At 38.8% G+C, this 17000-nt stretch overlaps 2 protein-coding genes across 3 annotated transcripts in view; one reads left to right on the forward strand and one right to left on the reverse strand.

Annotated features, from left to right (window-relative positions):
• The first annotated feature begins 259 nt into the window (after positions 1-259).
• LOC134210753 (uncharacterized) overlaps positions 260-17000 on the forward strand; it is an 88748-nt gene continuing 72007 nt past the window's right edge. For both annotated transcript variants that reach the window (XM_062687000.1, XM_062687001.1), the window contains exon 1: positions 260-432. The gene's annotated coding sequence lies outside the window, so the exon portion shown is untranslated. The remainder of the gene's footprint in view (positions 433-17000) is intronic.
• The window catches only part of LOC134210756 (uncharacterized), a 34692-nt gene continuing 29706 nt past the window's right edge, over positions 12015-17000 (reverse strand). The window contains exon 2 of the mRNA XM_062687003.1: positions 12015-13467. Coding sequence (XP_062542987.1) covers positions 12238-13467 — 1230 coding nt within the window. The 3' untranslated portion in view covers positions 12015-12237. The remainder of the gene's footprint in view (positions 13468-17000) is intronic.

A 17000-nucleotide genomic window follows, 5' to 3' on the forward strand; every position in this document is an offset into this window, starting at 1 on the left:
ACTTCCGAGCGCTCTTCCGACAATGTGTTGGTGTCAATCTCAAATTTTGTTCTGACAGTCATGATGTCGGAAGTAAAACTTCGGAAGTCAGAAATCAATTTAGTGCTCGCGACACAATATTTATTTTTAAAAACATGCTCAAAACAGGTAATCTCATGCGCCGGACTACAGTGGAATGACTTTATTTGAGAACCCGTCACTCACCGCGTGGTGCCAACTTTAAAAAGAAAAAATCTGCCTGAAATCGAAATGTCAAAAACTTTCATCAATCATCATCATCTTCGAAGGAGAAAAAATTGCGATCTACGTGTGAAAATTTTGCTTCGTGGAAAAAGATTATTTTTCATTGGTTTGATTAGTTTTTCCTACCGAAATAGGTGAATTCTTCAAGGTTATTGATGTGGTGAACGGAAAATATAGAAATTCGTCGTGGTAAGTCCCGCCTGCGGGTGGATATTTGATTTCTTTTTACGGGTAGTCACGCAACCCGATTTGAGGAGCGTGTCTCGCAGGCACCAATATGGCGTTCGGTCATTGCTTCGGTGGGAAGAGTATTACAAAAATAGGCAAAAAATTATAGTTTATATTCAATGTTATTGCTAAGTTGGTTTTGCCAACAAGTTCAAAGGATTTGATCGAAATTAAAAAAAAAAGACTGCTGATTCATTTGAATAATATGAAAGACGCTCTCCGGCTATCAAGATTTTGTCAACCGCACTGCAACTAATACCGTCATATGTCGAAATTGAAAACAGGTGACTGCGTCACAATAAGAAATCAATTTGGGGCCGATTTGCGATTTGGGCGTAACTTGTTTTGTAAACATAGTGCTATCTAATGAGCAGCTTAAAGTTGTTCCCGTCCTTTTTGTCAACAAATGGGCATAAGAAGGATGGAAATAACTTCGAGCTGATCATTGGACAGCATTAGTGCTCTCCAATGAACAGCTTGAAGTAGCTCGAAGTTATTCCCATCCCGCTCATTGTAGTAGCAGCGGATTGTTTTAAAATAATAATCAAAGATACGAAATGGAAGCATGAATTATTTGAATAAGATTTGAATTGCTAAATCGAAGCAATCGGCGTTCGAGTAGTAGGCGCCCATTAGCACACGAATATGAGCTCGATTGACAGAACGAAACGAAGAAAGAGACGATACTAATTCAAATATTAGGTACATCGCCTGTAAAGAGCTACTCGTTTAGATATTCAACGGATGTTCTAAGGATATTCGCTCGGCCACGACACTCATGTCCATTTGTTGACAAAAAAGAACGAACAGGACGGGAGAAAGTTCGAGCTACTCCAAGTTGCTCATTGGACAGCATTGCTATTGTTTAATGGATTCTCTCCGAAACTAATCCTCTTATTTGATAGAGGAAATATTCTGTTGGATGCACACAATAATTTCCTTTTGTTTACAAAATAATAATATACGCTTAAATCGCAAATCCGTCCCGAATTATAAAAGTTATTCGATAAAAAAAATTCGACATGGACTAAGATTTTCTTTTGAACAATTCAGCTCATTGTTTGTAACAGCAACTGTAATTTATTGATTAAACGTGTTCCTTTCACAATACTATCAGGCTGAGCAAACAAGACTTGTTATGCGCGAACAAGGAAATAATAGTGCTATCTAATGACTCAGCTTGAACTTACTTGAAGTAGCTAGGATTTACTCGAGACAACAAAGCTCCCAAGCTACTTCTAATTAGGTTGTCAATGAACGCTTGCCAAGCACAAGATAAATTTATTTAGTATTTTTTTTATTTGTTTTTTGGGATTAATGCAAGAAAAAACAGCCTTTACTTCCTTTGCAAAGTTGCGGCTTCTGTTTGGTAATTTTCAAAAGAGTCAAATTTTTTTTATTTTTTTGTCTTTATTAGCGAGACTTTTAGCCCTGGGCAGTCAAAATATCAAAATCCCGAACCAGGGCTGACAATAGTCATTCTCGTCGTATGAAGAAAGCGTAAAAAATATAGCGACACCAAATCGGTTTCTTCGCACCACATGCCTACCACGAAGATAGTCGCGCAGCCAAAAGTTATGACGATTTCCGTCGTCGTTTCTTCACATAGGGGGAATGACGGCTTTGGCAGGTTTTGTTCTATTATTGTCAGGGGAGTTTTTTATGACTGATTATGCTCAAATTTGGCCTAAACATTCTTTGCATATCAAAGAATATTGTGACCAAATTTCATAAAATTCGGTCGACAAAAACCCCCCTGCCAATAATGGAACAAAACCTGCCAAAGCCGTCTTTTCCCCTAATTGATTGCACGTCGTTACAGACGGAGTGGTTAAAAACATTGACTAAAAACATAACTTGTTTTGTAAACATGTTTTTAACCAATGTTTTTTTGAGTGGTTAAAAACATAATGGCGTCTAAAATAAACAAATAATACGAACTTTGGTAACATAAATGTTTCGATAACATTAGTGCTGTCCAATGAGAGCTTGAAGTAGCTCGAAGTTTCTGCCTGTCCTGCCCATTTGTTGACAAAAAAAAAACGAGCAGGACGGGAACCACTTAGAGCTACATTGGACAGCACTATTTATAACGTCTTGATACGTTACTTCAAATTCATTATTACAAAAAATTAATAAAAAATCTTCGCATGGTAGCTGTCGCTTGAAGAATAATGGTACGGAGTCTTTGTTCTTCGATGTCGTCATGACGCTTTGATTAATGCACGACAAAAGCAATAGTCGTGCGCGTCATTGACGATGCGTCGAGTGGCAATTAGGACAATACAACTCGTCGCTACTGTGGCTTTTCTTGCTCCAACGATGACTATTGTTAGCCTTGCCCCGAACTACCTCGAGTTGCTCGAACTAGCGGGAACTATAGCTTCCAATCTGTTTCAAGCAACTTGAAGTAAGTTGGATTCGGCTGAATGGACGACAAAACAACCAAAAGTTGGTTGAAGTAGCTGAATAGACGCCAAAAATGAATAAAGATTTAGGCAGTTTGCAAAGCACAGCAAAAAATTACAACAGAAATATTTTTTCTGGCGATACCGAGTGTCAGCTCATAGGCAATAAGGACTATTAGTAGTTGTGGATGCTTTCTCCAAGATTTTTGGACAAAAAAATAAGGCCTTCCAACTCGCCGGATTTGAAGCAGAATTATCAATCGGTATGGCTTATATCTTGAAAACCAGAGCAAACAGAACACCAAATACGTCACTGAGACATTCGGAATCAACGACACGGAAATCCCCGACGCTTTCTTTATTTTGTAATTTGTAATTTATTAGTGTTAACGAATACCTGGTAGTCACCTTTTTTTCGGTTCAAAGATGAAACAATCATTAAGTATTATAATTGGAAAAACGAATAGCTAAATACAAATCACCTTTGTAATAGACAACCTTAGATATCGTCCAGTGCTTTCTCAGAGTCTTCGATTGTTTTTGACTTCTAGGGGAAGTCCATTCCAGCTGAATGCTCCATAGACCAGCACACTTCTCCTGCTGCTAGTGATGTTTCTTGGTATGTGAAACGAACTGATTCGTTGTGATTTGTGAGTGGCTATTTGTACGTGCTGTAATAAGATTGTATTCAGGATAAGATTCGTAAAAGGCTCCCCGCATGAAGCTGTAGTGACGCGATACTGGAAGTGTTGCATGTGATCATGTCCACTCATGTCCTAAGATGCTTTCACGAACGGTAGCCGTTGAATCTTTTCTCAGTAAGTTGTACACGAAGCGAACTTCTGCTGCTTTGAAAATTTGATGTAGTTAATTCTTGAGCTGAGTTATCCAGGAAAGCAAACTGTATCGCCGTACGTGAAAAATGGTGCAATAACCGCCTGCATCAATTTCCTACGCATGGGAGTTGAAAGGACAGATGCAGGACTGGTAGCATAACATCATATTGAAGTCGAGGAAAAAAAGTATTTATCATCTCAATCCCACGCTTGAATCTGATAACATTTAGACGTGTCTTATTGAAAGCAGAATAAATATAAAACTCAAAGGTTCAGCCCAATCGGGTTGTATGCAAAGGTGACGTAGGACCACGTAACTATACGAAATGGATGGTATTTGTCATCATAGTTTGTGTCTCTTTATTAACATTGAGAAAACTGCTCGGAGGTCAACTGAATCAAGAAGCCGAATAGTAGCTCCCAGTTGGATGGACTTCGAGTCTCCAACCGTGGAAAAGGGATTAACACGACTCATCGGCCGCATCGCCGCTGAAGCCACTCGAGTGGCTTTCAGTGGAGGACATCACAATCCTAGAAGACACCAAAACACCAAGAATGTTCGAAATAAAGGAAAAATAAGCAGAATAGGAAGTGGCGCGAAACCAAACGCAAATATATTTATTTACAACGTTCGGTTTCCGCCCGCGATGGAAGCGTACGTGTATCGTTTTTTATGGCGCCGGTGGCAAAGAGAGAGGAAGTTCAAGAATTAATTACACACAGTCCTTTTCAGGACTATTTATCCAAGAAAAGGTATTGACCGTTGGGAAAAATCTTCACCCAGACAAACAGACTATTCGGCTCAGGTTTCGGAATTTATCCGTTTAAACGACAATGACGGTTCTAATCATTTATTTTTAGTAATGCGCCATTTTAAAGACTAAAGCAGCTAAACGAAACTTTCCACTAAGATGGCGTCTTCATTGGTATGGCTTTCGTCGGCGGAAAGTGAAATTTTCTGGCACGATTCTTTGATTTTGTTTCTGTTAGTCATTGGAAATGAAATCGATTTTTTCCGGGTCATTATTTTATACAAAAGAAGGTTAATCCGTGATGAATTTTCTTTAGTGCTAAACTGAATCGTTTGACGACAGAAAGTTTTCCTTGGTAGGGGAAAGGAAAATGAACACCTTAAGCAACAATTCAAATAATTTGATATATTCATGACGAAATACATAAATGAAGGAAGCCAACCAATGTCTGGTATGCACTTGTAATATATATATCGACAATATTTGGTTAAAATCATTATTCTATTACTTTTTTTTCTCTCAATTTTAAATTTTATGATATACTGGATAATATAGAAAGGTGCACATAAAATGAACATATTGTGATGGGGATATGAACATGGTCTGGTTGCAAAATGAACATATTGTGATGGTGATATGAACACATTGAGATTAAAACGAAGACATTATTTAAATTTACTGTACATTAGTTAAATAATTACCTACTTTATAAAACAAAAATTCATTTATTTCATGTCAATTAGTTACAAGCGGTGCAAACCACAATATATGGGAAAATTTGCGCCACATACATCACACAAAACATCTTCAAATTCCTCGTCAAGTTTCAATACTTTCGTTCGTTTTTTTCGGTGCCTGTTTATTGCTTTTAGGGTTTTCGTTGCTTTCCGAAATAGACAGTCCTTGACGATAACTTATACTTGTCACTTCAACAACTTTTTCGGCCTTCCTTTTCCGTTTCAAAGTTTTCGCTGCTGACATCTTTGGGAGAGGTAAAATATCCTTTGGTGAGATGTTGAAAGAAGAGTTCGGAAAGGCTTCAGAGAATGAATCAAAATGCGAGTCTGTTAGTCTTAATAACATCCAGCTCGGGCGTAGTGGTTGAAGTGGAGAGAGCAATCGTTGTAGGAAGAGTAATCAGCTGTACTGTTGATCCATCGATCACCATTGGATCGGTTACCGTGATTAACGTAACAATTTCTGGCTGATTTGTCATTTCAGATGGAGCAAATCCGCATCACAGAACACATTTCTGTCTAATGGCCAAATTCCTGTTTTACGAAAACCGTTCACTGCCACGTTAACCGAAGCAGCTTTCGGGATAGCTACGCCCAAGAGTTCCGAGATATCATACATACCAATCACTTGCCCCGGATTGGCACGCATGAAATTTTCTGTAGCACTAGCATAGTAACGTTTGAACGGCGCCATAAAAGCTACATCCAAGGGTTGCATTTTATTAGTGCAGTGTGGCGGGAATGCAACGACCGTATCAAAATTAGCACGAGCCTTATCTGCAAACGATAGATTTTTTGTGTGAGAGCTATGGCCATCTATATAAATCAGCAGTGCCTGTTCCGAGGGGTTAATATGTTTAACGAAGTGGTCGAACCAATCCAAGAATGTGTCGCAGTTCATATATCCCGACGGGTTGTAATTGGATTCTGTTCCATTCGGGGTTCCTTTTTTTTAGTGAAAAATCACAAATGGCGGTACATGTTGGCCAGTTGCGGACATGCATATCACACCAGTGGTTAATGTGCCTCTCCCGCCAGAGGAACCTACAACCAAACTAGCAGTTAATCTTACCGTGTTGATTCCCGTTTCGTCCGCATTAAATATGCGTGAAGGAGGGAACTTCTTAGAATCCAGTAAATTTTCGATCATGCCATAAAATGCGTACACAGACGGTTTATTGAAGCCTCTAGCTCGAGCAGCGGATGTAGCCTCCGGAATGAAATGTGCGTATTTCGCCTGAGGAGCCCCTCTAGCCAGTATCTTCCAGCTATTTCATGTTTGTGGTTGAAGTTGTGCTCTAACCCATTTTTAACCGCCAGTTCGTAAGCCAAACATCTGACGTCCTTCATGTGCACTCCATAGAATCTTGCTTCCATATCCAAGAGATGGTTTGCCAGTTCCTTTTCTTGTTCTTTTCTCGTTTCTTTGAACCGAGTCCTTTTTGTTTGGTTGGACAGGCAATCCATCTTACCAGAGTTACTCTTGGGATGTTGCATTTCTCGGAAGCTGATTTTACGGACAGCGGCGGGACAGCTTGCTTTGCTGCGGCAACCTGTTCATCTGTCCAGGTCTGCCTTTTTGTTTTCCTGACGTAAATCCGAGACATCCGGGAGATTAAAATAATGTTTGCAATATTCATTTTAACAGCACAGGCAGGCCTGGTAGCGAGTCACTTTTTAGTGACTTGGTCACTATTTTGAGTCTAGTCACTAAAAAGTCACTATTAGTATCCAAAAATCACTAAAGTCGCTATTTTTCTGAAAATGGTCACTAAAGTCACTATTTTTGTTAAAAAGTAAAAAAATATATTTGTGCCTACACATCAAATGTGAATGTGATAGCAATATATAAAATTAGGGAAATATGCACCAAAGAAGTTCCAAGTATGTTGAGAAAATCGTGAGGTTATTTCCCATTCATGTCGACTATAATATTTTTCTTCACGAATGGAATTTGTTAGAATGCGAAAGGTTGATCTCGAGTTTAGAGTACAGAATTGAGGAGTATTGGAACTAGAACCACGTCTGTTGGTGAACGGTTATAGCCTCCTATGACAAAGATAGTGAACAGCCTCAGTTTCATCACATGACAATGATGTTTGATGTTTCTCAACGTCAGGATGAATAATGAGCGATAAGGACGTTGATAACAGAAAGTACATAATGATTGTGAAATGGTTGCTAAATCCGCCTTACGATCCTTCGGGATGAGTTTCGAAAAAATAAATTGTAGAGCAAGTTATGTCAGAAGATAATTCTGGCACAAGCCATTAGGCCAAATGGCGTTTTGACCGTGCGTAAAAACAGGCTTTACGAAAATGAGTTGCGGATCATATGCAGGAAGTCGTGAAAGAGAAAATGCTTGATTAATGGGTTTTTCACAAAGAAAAATAAAATAACACGACACTGTTCATTTTTGCTAACCAGGGTGTTCATATTTACTGTGAGTTAGTACTCCTAACTCCGGTAAGATTTGTAAAGAACATTAGGCTTTCTGAGAGAATGTCTGAGACTTGGAAATTACTGAACCGATTAGCGTGAAAATGTGTATACAGAGGTTTTTGGGGCCGGGTAAGGTCCTTAAAGACCAGCATCACAGAATCCAAAATTAAATTCACTCACTTTTCAACACTCAAAATAATTTTCACTTAGAAGCTACTTGAAAATATATGCAGATATTTTCCATGTAGTTTCGGGTGTAAAATTTAAATGATTCATTAGTTATGGCACTCATAATCCTTAATTCACTAGAAAATAAAACAAAATTTAAGTGAATTTTCGTTTGGCCATGTACTTACATTTTAAGTGAAACTTCGATAATTTTTTATCTATGGTGTCCCCGTAGTTGATATCCCGTCCACTAGAAGCGGACGAGGACAAAAAAAGGAGTAGAAAATTAATTCATATTCAAACATATTTTTTGCAAATCGTGCTCATAATGCTTCTGCAAAATGTTTCATTAGCGATTGTTAATAAACACACCTTTCGCTCTGAGAACCCCACTCATTTCTTTTCATACATTCATTATGAGTAGAATTCACTAGAAGAGTATATAGATATTATTTTCTATGTTCTCTTATGAATTCCACTATATTTCTTATTAAGATGCACTTGTGATTTGAGTAAGTTTTATTTGATTCCAGTAAGGCCGATGAAAGTTTTGATTTTTAAAGTCTACATGACTTTTTATAGTGGAATTAAAGTGACAATTATTTTGAGTGAAGGGCACACCGCTCAATACTGAGACAGCGGACAACTTTTGTTTTTATTATTTCAGCTTTGCTGCGTCGCAGCATGCGTGGAATAATGAAAATGACAGTTGTGCAATGATTTCATATTGAGTGGTGTGCCCTTGAAAACGCGAATTTTGTTTTGGATTCCGAGATGCTTTTCCTTAATTTCGTTCGAGACCTCTCCCCCCTTTGGAAAGGGGGGCTCCCATATAAATAAAACACAAAATTCTTAATAACTCGAGAATTAATAAAGCAAACCGAACAAAATTTAGTGTATGGAGATTTTTGAAGACAACAAAATTGCGAATGTAAAAAAAAATCTGGAAATAAATCAATTTTAGGCGAGACGAAGTTCGTTGGGTATGCTAGTCTAAAATAAAACAACCTTACAATATCCATGTATATTTTTATATCCTATCCTTACAATAAAAAAATCGATTTTTTCTAAAACTTCTAGAAATTATTGTACATAATTCTATTGCCCACATTTGACCGGTAATAGAATCTATTGTACGTCTTATGGAACAACAATATGGCAACTTGATTAGTATAATATAGGAACAGTAGAATTTATTGTTTATCAATAAAATTTATTGTATATTTATAATATTTTATTGTAGAGCTATTGTATTTTTTATCTGGGTGTTCCTGAGAAGGACTAATTTTCTTTTCCCAATACGCCTTTTCAATAACTAACTGCAACCAAACGCTTGTCGGGACCTTGCTTTGGAATTTCACTCGATGAGTTTTTGCTAAGACGCCCCCATTTTTGGAATACATTGTCAGCATTGCCATTGGTGGCACGGGATAGCTACAGACGCCACCACTAACGCGATGGTTTTCCGTTGAAACCTCTACCAGAGCCATCGTGCTGCTGAGTCCGCTCTGCGTGAAATCTTGTTCGACCGCGCGCTCTCTGAAGAATCGAGATCAAAATTAAAAAAGAATCGCGAGCGTCGAAAATCAGCTTTCTTGTATTCAATAAAGTAAGCACGTTAGCCCCACCCCTCTGTGATCGGATATGGGTGTAAATATGATGTGCACTCACCACGATTAACGAAGGGGCGGAGCTAATGGATTTATTCATTAGGATACAAGACCACTGCTTTCCGGCGCGCGCGAGCTATTTTGATCGGGATTCAGCAGTGAACGGTCCCGGATTGTGAATTTGGTTGTGAGCTATTAATGAATCAAAATTTGTTTTGCTGAAAAGAGTAATATAATAAATTTTACCCAAGACGAAATTTCTTCATCGTACAAAACATATTCGCTTGGCGCCTGTCGGTCTGAGCTGAAGAAATTTTCCTCTAAAGTAGCGTCTTTATCGATTTGGCTGTCGCTGCAGAAAGTGAACTGGCAAGATTATTTTGGTTTGTTTCTGTTAGTATTTGATTTAGTTTCTGTTAGAAATCATTTTCTTCCGGTTCGCCATTTCATACCTTCTTAGATCCGAGATTGATTTTCTTCAAAGTAAAAAACTTAATCATTTGGCGACGACAGAAAGTTGCCCTTTAGTGGCAGAATCACAAGCACGCGTCGGAGGGAGATGAGGCAATACATTTGTTCGAATGGATGAAATAAAATCACTAACAGCAACCAAGCTACGGCGATGCCACCGAAATAGGCCATTTTTGCAATAATCCCTTTCTGTACAGAAAATGCTGGTCCTGAGAAGATCCAATTTTCTTTCCCCAATGGGCTTTTCCAATAAACTAGCTGAAACCAAACCCGATGACTTTTCGATAAGACGCTACCTTTTGGAATAAATTTTCAGCTTCGCTACTGCATCACGCGGGATCGCAAGAGATTTTAGTAATCCACCTTTTCTTCACATAAAATGCTGATTCGTTAAGGTTGAATGATGACCACTGACGCCGACGACCACCATCAATGCGATGGTTTTCCGTTAAAAATGATACCAGTACCATCGTGCTGCTGTCTATCATATTTTCGTGACGGTCTCTGATTTTTCCAATCGCAAAGTGTACGCCAATATAGATAAGACGTAGGACTACGTATAAACAAATTTGAAGACAAATAGTTCAGTAAATTGTGATGAAAACAAGTGATATTTCACGTATATTTGCTTAGAATTTAGTTCTGAGCCGCGCGGATTTGGCGCGGAATGGATTTCATGTCGATTGGTCCATTGGCGATAACAAAAAAAAAAAACATTTTTTCTGCCCAAGCTTTCGCTTAATATTGATTCAAAATCGTATTGAATTTCCTACTACCCCATGACTAAGGATAAACTACAACAAATGTGTGGATTAATTGATATGAAATGATTTCCTTTTTACTTTTACGACCAAAATAACACAAGTCAGTCAAAAAGCCGATTAGTGCGTTTTGGCAGTGTCCCGATCATATAACACTAAGGATCTTCGAGTCTTCTTTTAAAGGGTCGATTTGGGAGTTTGTTGTAGGAGAAAGGCAACAATGATACAACTGTACTTTAGGAAGATTCATAGTGGAAAAGTGTAGAACAGATCACTCGTCGTTAGGAAATAGGAAACTACTGTAGTAGGTAGTCTATTCAGATAACGCAGTGATGAACTCTATTTTTAAGAAAAATTTGGTACTCTAATAAAGTTAAAAAAACAGATTACAAGCTTCATTACGTGTTAAAGTGGAGAAACAAGATTTAATGTATGAATGAGTATTGAGATCAAGTTATTTTTTATTATATAACAAATCAATACCAAATTTTCAAAACGACTTATCTGCTTTTGTAAACAAAGATTCAAACGTCGATTGGTCGAGTCTGATAGCACTCCAATGCAAACCGATACCACCATCAGGTAGCTGAAGCATTCACCTACGTGTTGATGGTATTGGTTTGCGTGGGATTGCTATCAGGCTCGTCAAATCGACGTTTGAATCTTTGTTAACAAAAGCAGATAAGTCGTTTTGAAAATTTGGTATTGAAATAGTGTAATCTGAATAAGCTATAAAATGTTTAAATGAGGCCGAATCAAAAATACGGAGCGACAATGACCTCTATTATATTCGATGTCAGGAGTCCTGTCTATTATGCAGCCCTTGGATTAATGGTAATGAAAATTTGTTCAATTTAGTAATTGTTATTACCTAGAGGATTACCTAATATAACATTTCTATTTGAATTTCCAATTGTTAGGATCGAAAGGAAATGAGTCAAGTGAATTCTCGTTTAGCACTTAGATTTAGCATTTAGATGTTTCGACAACTTGTCAACTTGTCATGAATGTATTTCGGCATTCCTCGTCCACTTTTCCATTGGTATCAATCTGCACCGGGTGTTCATAATGCCCCTATTTCCCCTAGAGTTCTCAATATCTAGACCAACATTTGAAAAAATCGTAACAGCCAAAATTTATTCCTTCTGGTTCTTTGTCCACATATATAGCTATATATGTAGACGAAAAATCAGCAGGAATAAATTTTGGCTGTTACGCCCTTTTCAAATGTTGGTCTATCATCACTAAACGGTAATTTTAGCTTCAATTTTTTTCGGTTTTGGTTTGTTTTTCGCACAGGATTGTGCGTAGTTATATCGAGAGTTCGTTGTTTTAATTCCATTAAATTTTAATGAATAAAGCATACAAGTATATCAAAATCGACCAAAGGGCAGAGCTGCACCTTTTCAAGGAACGGTTTTCGGATTTTAACTAACATGACACTGACTCCATTCAAGATTTATATTAACTAACAACAGAACAAGCAGGAATGCGAAACTGCGCAAACGTAACGAGTAGGTATCTATACAATAAATTACTAACCGTCCTAACACAAAACTAATGAACATAATAATGGCTGGCTCACTGCTTACGGGACGAAAACCGTTTGAAGCCCCTCAGTCTTGGTGCAATGTACTTGGCTGGTTTCCCCGTGGTCGGCGTAGGAGTATTTTCCGTTGTGGGTACAAAATCATCCGAAATGTCCATTTTCTTCATTCCTTTTGTTGTCGTTTCCGGCATGATGTGCCCCTTCTTGCTTGTCGGACTGAAATCGAACGAAATCGGAATGTAATCGTCAGTTTTGAGCGATTCGAAGTTGAACTTGGCGAATTCGAACGGTTCGTCGAGCTGACCGGCCAGGGACTTGATCATCGTTACATTACGAGTGGCAACGGCGTTCGCCAGCTCGGAGAATAGTAGATCCGGGGTGGCTGTGTCGTTTTCACTGTAGAGCTTGAAGTCTATCGTGCTCGGCGGAGAAGGATCCTTGATGGCGTAGGGAGTGCTTTTAATTTTATCGGCAAACTCGCCCGAGGCTTTGGAAACCTGTTTGAAGGCGAAGGTTTTCGTTTCCGGCAAATACACATATTCGGTTTGGTCGAAGTCATCTTGGTACATGGAATTCGGGTCGAACGAGTTGTAGCTCTCGGGTTCGAATTCCTTGATTTTTGTCGGTTCAACCTTGGTGCTTAGCTTGCTGGCAGTTTTGGGTTTGCTCCAATCTTTTGGTGTGCTGGTTAGAATGCTTGTGTACTCTTTTGCTACACTAATGACGCCGTTATTCTTTTTCTTCATCATTTGAGCATCTGGTGGGAACATCACTGGTCCTGTGTCGTCGTTGGCCAAGTTTTGAGTTTTCAACAGTTTGCTTTGAGTTTTGGCTGCACTTTTGGCTATTTCAAGCAGCTCCGCTGGATGCTTAAATTCTTCCTGTGGGGGTTCTCGAATTTTTGGGATACTAGGAATGTCGAATGTAGGCGGTTTTATGGTGATTTTCTTCATTTTGTTCGTATCGTCTGGGGGCCAGTACTGAACTTGTTCTTGTTTCTTGTGGCCACTCAGATCAAACGTTTCGAAGAATTGTTCCGTGCGATCGCTGAACATTGTGCTGGTGGGTTTGGGTATGGATACATTTTTGATGACAGTCACAGTTTTCACACGCCCTCCATTCGAAGATCCCATATCAGTCGCGGCATAGCTGTATGTCATGTCTCCGAGCACAACGCCTCGCTTGAACAGCGAAAAGCTGTGTGGATGTTCGATTGATAACGGTCGGACGGAGTGGACTAGTGCCATAGTAATGGTTACTATCTGGAATGAGGAAGTAATGGAGAAATTTTTATTCATTTGATGAAATTTAGATGGTAAGTTTGAAAAATAAAAAAATAAAAAATGTACAGAATAACAAGAGCAATACTTTTTTTACACAATCCTGTGTAATTCAGCAACGTGAAAACTAATTCATGCGAGTAGTACCATTAGCATTAGGGATTATTTTTTTTTAGTTTAAGAAGATTAGGTTTCTTTGTAATTCAGATATCAAGTTCAAGTTTATATTGCTCTCATGAAAGTCAGATCGGTTTAATTAGTCTAAACACAGCAGAGCTCCAGCATTCTATTAACCGGTGATCAATTTTTATTTTTTATGCCTAAAGCTTAAGTACGAGTGAATTGTTTTTCGTCTAATATTGGTTTAGTCCGTCAGATATCTGTGCCGATGTCTCATCCGTCTGCTAGATGTGTGACCGAACTCAACAAATATTCGACGTTAAGACAAAGAGCGTACTAATACGCAATACGCAATGGTGATTAGTGTTTTAGTTTAGTCACTACACAATGATCTGATTCAGACTATTATTGAGTATCGATGCAAGTTCTCTGAAACAATTATTCAGACAATTCATCATGTGCTCTCGTTCTCGAAGAACGTTGCATGTGTGTTATTAAGGACAATCCTCACGGAATCCAAAACTAAAAGCATTCGTGTTTTCAAGGGCACCCCATTCAAAACGGAAGCCACGCACAATATTGTCATTCATATTATTCCACGCATGCTGCGACGCAGCAAAGCTGAAATAATAAAAATGACAGTTGTGCGTTGCTTCCGTATTGAATGGGGTGCCCTTGAAAACGCGAGTGAAATTAGTTTTGAATTCCGGGAGGCTCGCTAAACAACGCTCCCATAGTACTGGTTTCGGATAGATTAAATCTCAACCACAGCATTAGACCATAAGTTGCTTCACTCGTTGCCATTGCGAGGACTTACGAACTGAAAGGATTGTTGAGAATTCGCGGATTTCGTGATTTAGGGTAAATCGTCGAATGTTGAATGGCGAAGTTTTCGCCTATAATACGCACGTACATTTATTATGGATAACAATAAGCAAGAATTTTAGCCGTTCGAGAAGATGTTTGATTCCAATTTCGAGTCAATTACTCCAAAAACTAGAGTTCCAGCCGAACAAAAGATACAAGTAAAGAATAAAACCACGAGCTTTGGAATCTCTAAAATAACGGAACTAAAATCTAAAATTATGGGTCGTTATTACGGAACATAAAATGCTTAATTTGCCTCCCGTCAATTTCTGTATTTGGTAATAACACTAACGTCAACATTTTCGATTATTTGACTGATTTCAGATCAATTCAAGAAAAAAAATTAAAACGACTTATCTGCTTTTGTAACCAAAGATTCATACGTCGATTTGACGAATATGATAGCAAACCCACGCAAACCAACACCACCAACAGGTAGCAGGAACCTTCAGCAATAGGTAGCTGGTGTTGGTAGATGGTGTTGGTTTGCGTGGGAGTGCTATCAGATTCGTCCAATCGACGTTTGCACTTTTGTTTACAAAAGCAGATTAGTCGTTTTGAAAATTTTGTCTTGAATTTTCCTATAGAACAAAATTGTTTTGACGGGTCCAAGGGTCCCCCCCTTGGAAAAAAAAATCAAATTTTTTTTTTTTCAAAAACTGCATTCAAATGGACGCAAATAAATGTCAATTGATGGAAATAACTGAATCTATCTCCCTAAAGTGCAATTTTGACCTCTCTTATGTGATTTTCTTGTTACTTTTAATAAAACACTAGAAAGGCACCATCACCGCTAGGTGGATTTTTCTGGGTTTTTAAATAGTTAGAGGTATCAATAAATAAGGGTTGTTTGGGAAAATAATCGACTTAACAAAAAAACGAGATAAAAATTTTGACCTGAGAGGTTGAAAGCAGAAAAATGTTGATCCAGGTCTTGTACAAAATCTTTCCGAGCTGGAAAAAATAATTCAATAATACCTAATTCTGTTATGATACCTTACTTAGATATAAATTTGGGTTGCATAAGTTGTGTTTGCGAGATCGAATTTTTTATGCCAAATGTCTTTGTTTAAGACAGCGGTTCTTAACCTTTTTCTTGAGAGGTACCCCTTCGTGTTTTTGTATTAATTGAGGTACCCCCCATTTTAATAAGCGTAGTTCATAAGATGGCCTCATATGCCCAATCTATAAGAAAGGGCACAGACAAAGTGTGCCAATTACAGAGGGATCATCCTTCTGAACTCGGCGTACAAAATTCTGTTGCGTATCCTGTTTAACAGACTGAGACCGCTTGCTGAGTCCTTCGTCGGCGAATACCAGGCAGGTTTTCGTGTGGGCCGATCAATGACGATCAGATGTTTAGCCTGCGAATGATCCTTGATAAATTCCGGGACTACAACTTGCAGACTCACCATATGTTCATTGATCTCAAAGCAGCGTACGATTCAGTGAAGAGAAATGAGCTGTGGCAGAAAATGTCCGAACATGGTTTTCCGGCAAAACTGATTAGACTGATACATGCAGCGCTGGATGGCTCGAAATCAACTTTTCGGATGGCAGACGAAGTGTCAACCTCGTTTGTGACCTTAGACGGATTGAAGCAGAGTGATGCACTTTTGAATTTATTGTTCAACATTGCCCTCGAAGCGGCACTATCATCACACGGTTGCATTTGCTCCTCGGTTTTGCGGACGACATCGACCTTATTGGAATCGATCGCAGAGCAGTAGTGGAGGCTTTTGTCCCACTGACGAGGGAGACGGCGAGGACAAGCTTAACAATTAACTCTACCAAGACAAAATACATGATGACAGGTAAAGATTGGGGAAGACCTAGTGGTGTTGGTGCAGAGGTAGTGCTTTATGGGGATGTGTTTGAAGTTGTTGAAGAATTTGTTTACCTTGGAACGCTTGTAACATGTGACAATGTCGTTTCCCGTGAAGTGAAAAGACGTATTGCTGTTGCGAATAGAGCCTTTTACGGATTAGGTAACCAGCTTTGGTCCCGCAACATGAAGACGGAAAAGAAATTTTATTTGTTTAAAACTCTTATTCTACCTGTGGCCCTTTATGGATATGAAGTATGGACGTTAAAAGAGGCGGCCCAGAGAGCTTTCGGGGTTTTCGAGCGAAAAGTGCTGCGTATAATACTCGGAGGGAAACTATAAAAGGATGTGTGGCGCAGACGCATGAATCATGAACTGTATACTTGATACAAAGAAGAAAATATTATGTAAAATGGTGTAAAATACGGCAGACTTCAGTGGGCTGGTCACTTAGTGCGAATGTCGGAAGAAAGAATAGCGAAAACAATATTCAACAGAGAACCAGATAGGGGCCGGCGACTTCGTGGAAGGCCACGAACGCGCTGGCTGCACGCGGTGGAATCGGACATGGGGACCCTGAACGTTCGGGGAAACTAGAGGAATATCGCCCAAGACCGACGCTGTAGGTAGGTAGTTCATAAGATTATCTTGAAAGAGTGCTTTCGAACCTATTGAAACGAGACTTTTGAGCATCTTGAAATGA

Source organism: Armigeres subalbatus, chromosome 2 (assembly GCF_024139115.2).
Source record: "Armigeres subalbatus isolate Guangzhou_Male chromosome 2, GZ_Asu_2, whole genome shotgun sequence".
Taxonomy (NCBI): Eukaryota; Metazoa; Arthropoda; class Insecta; order Diptera; family Culicidae; genus Armigeres; species Armigeres subalbatus.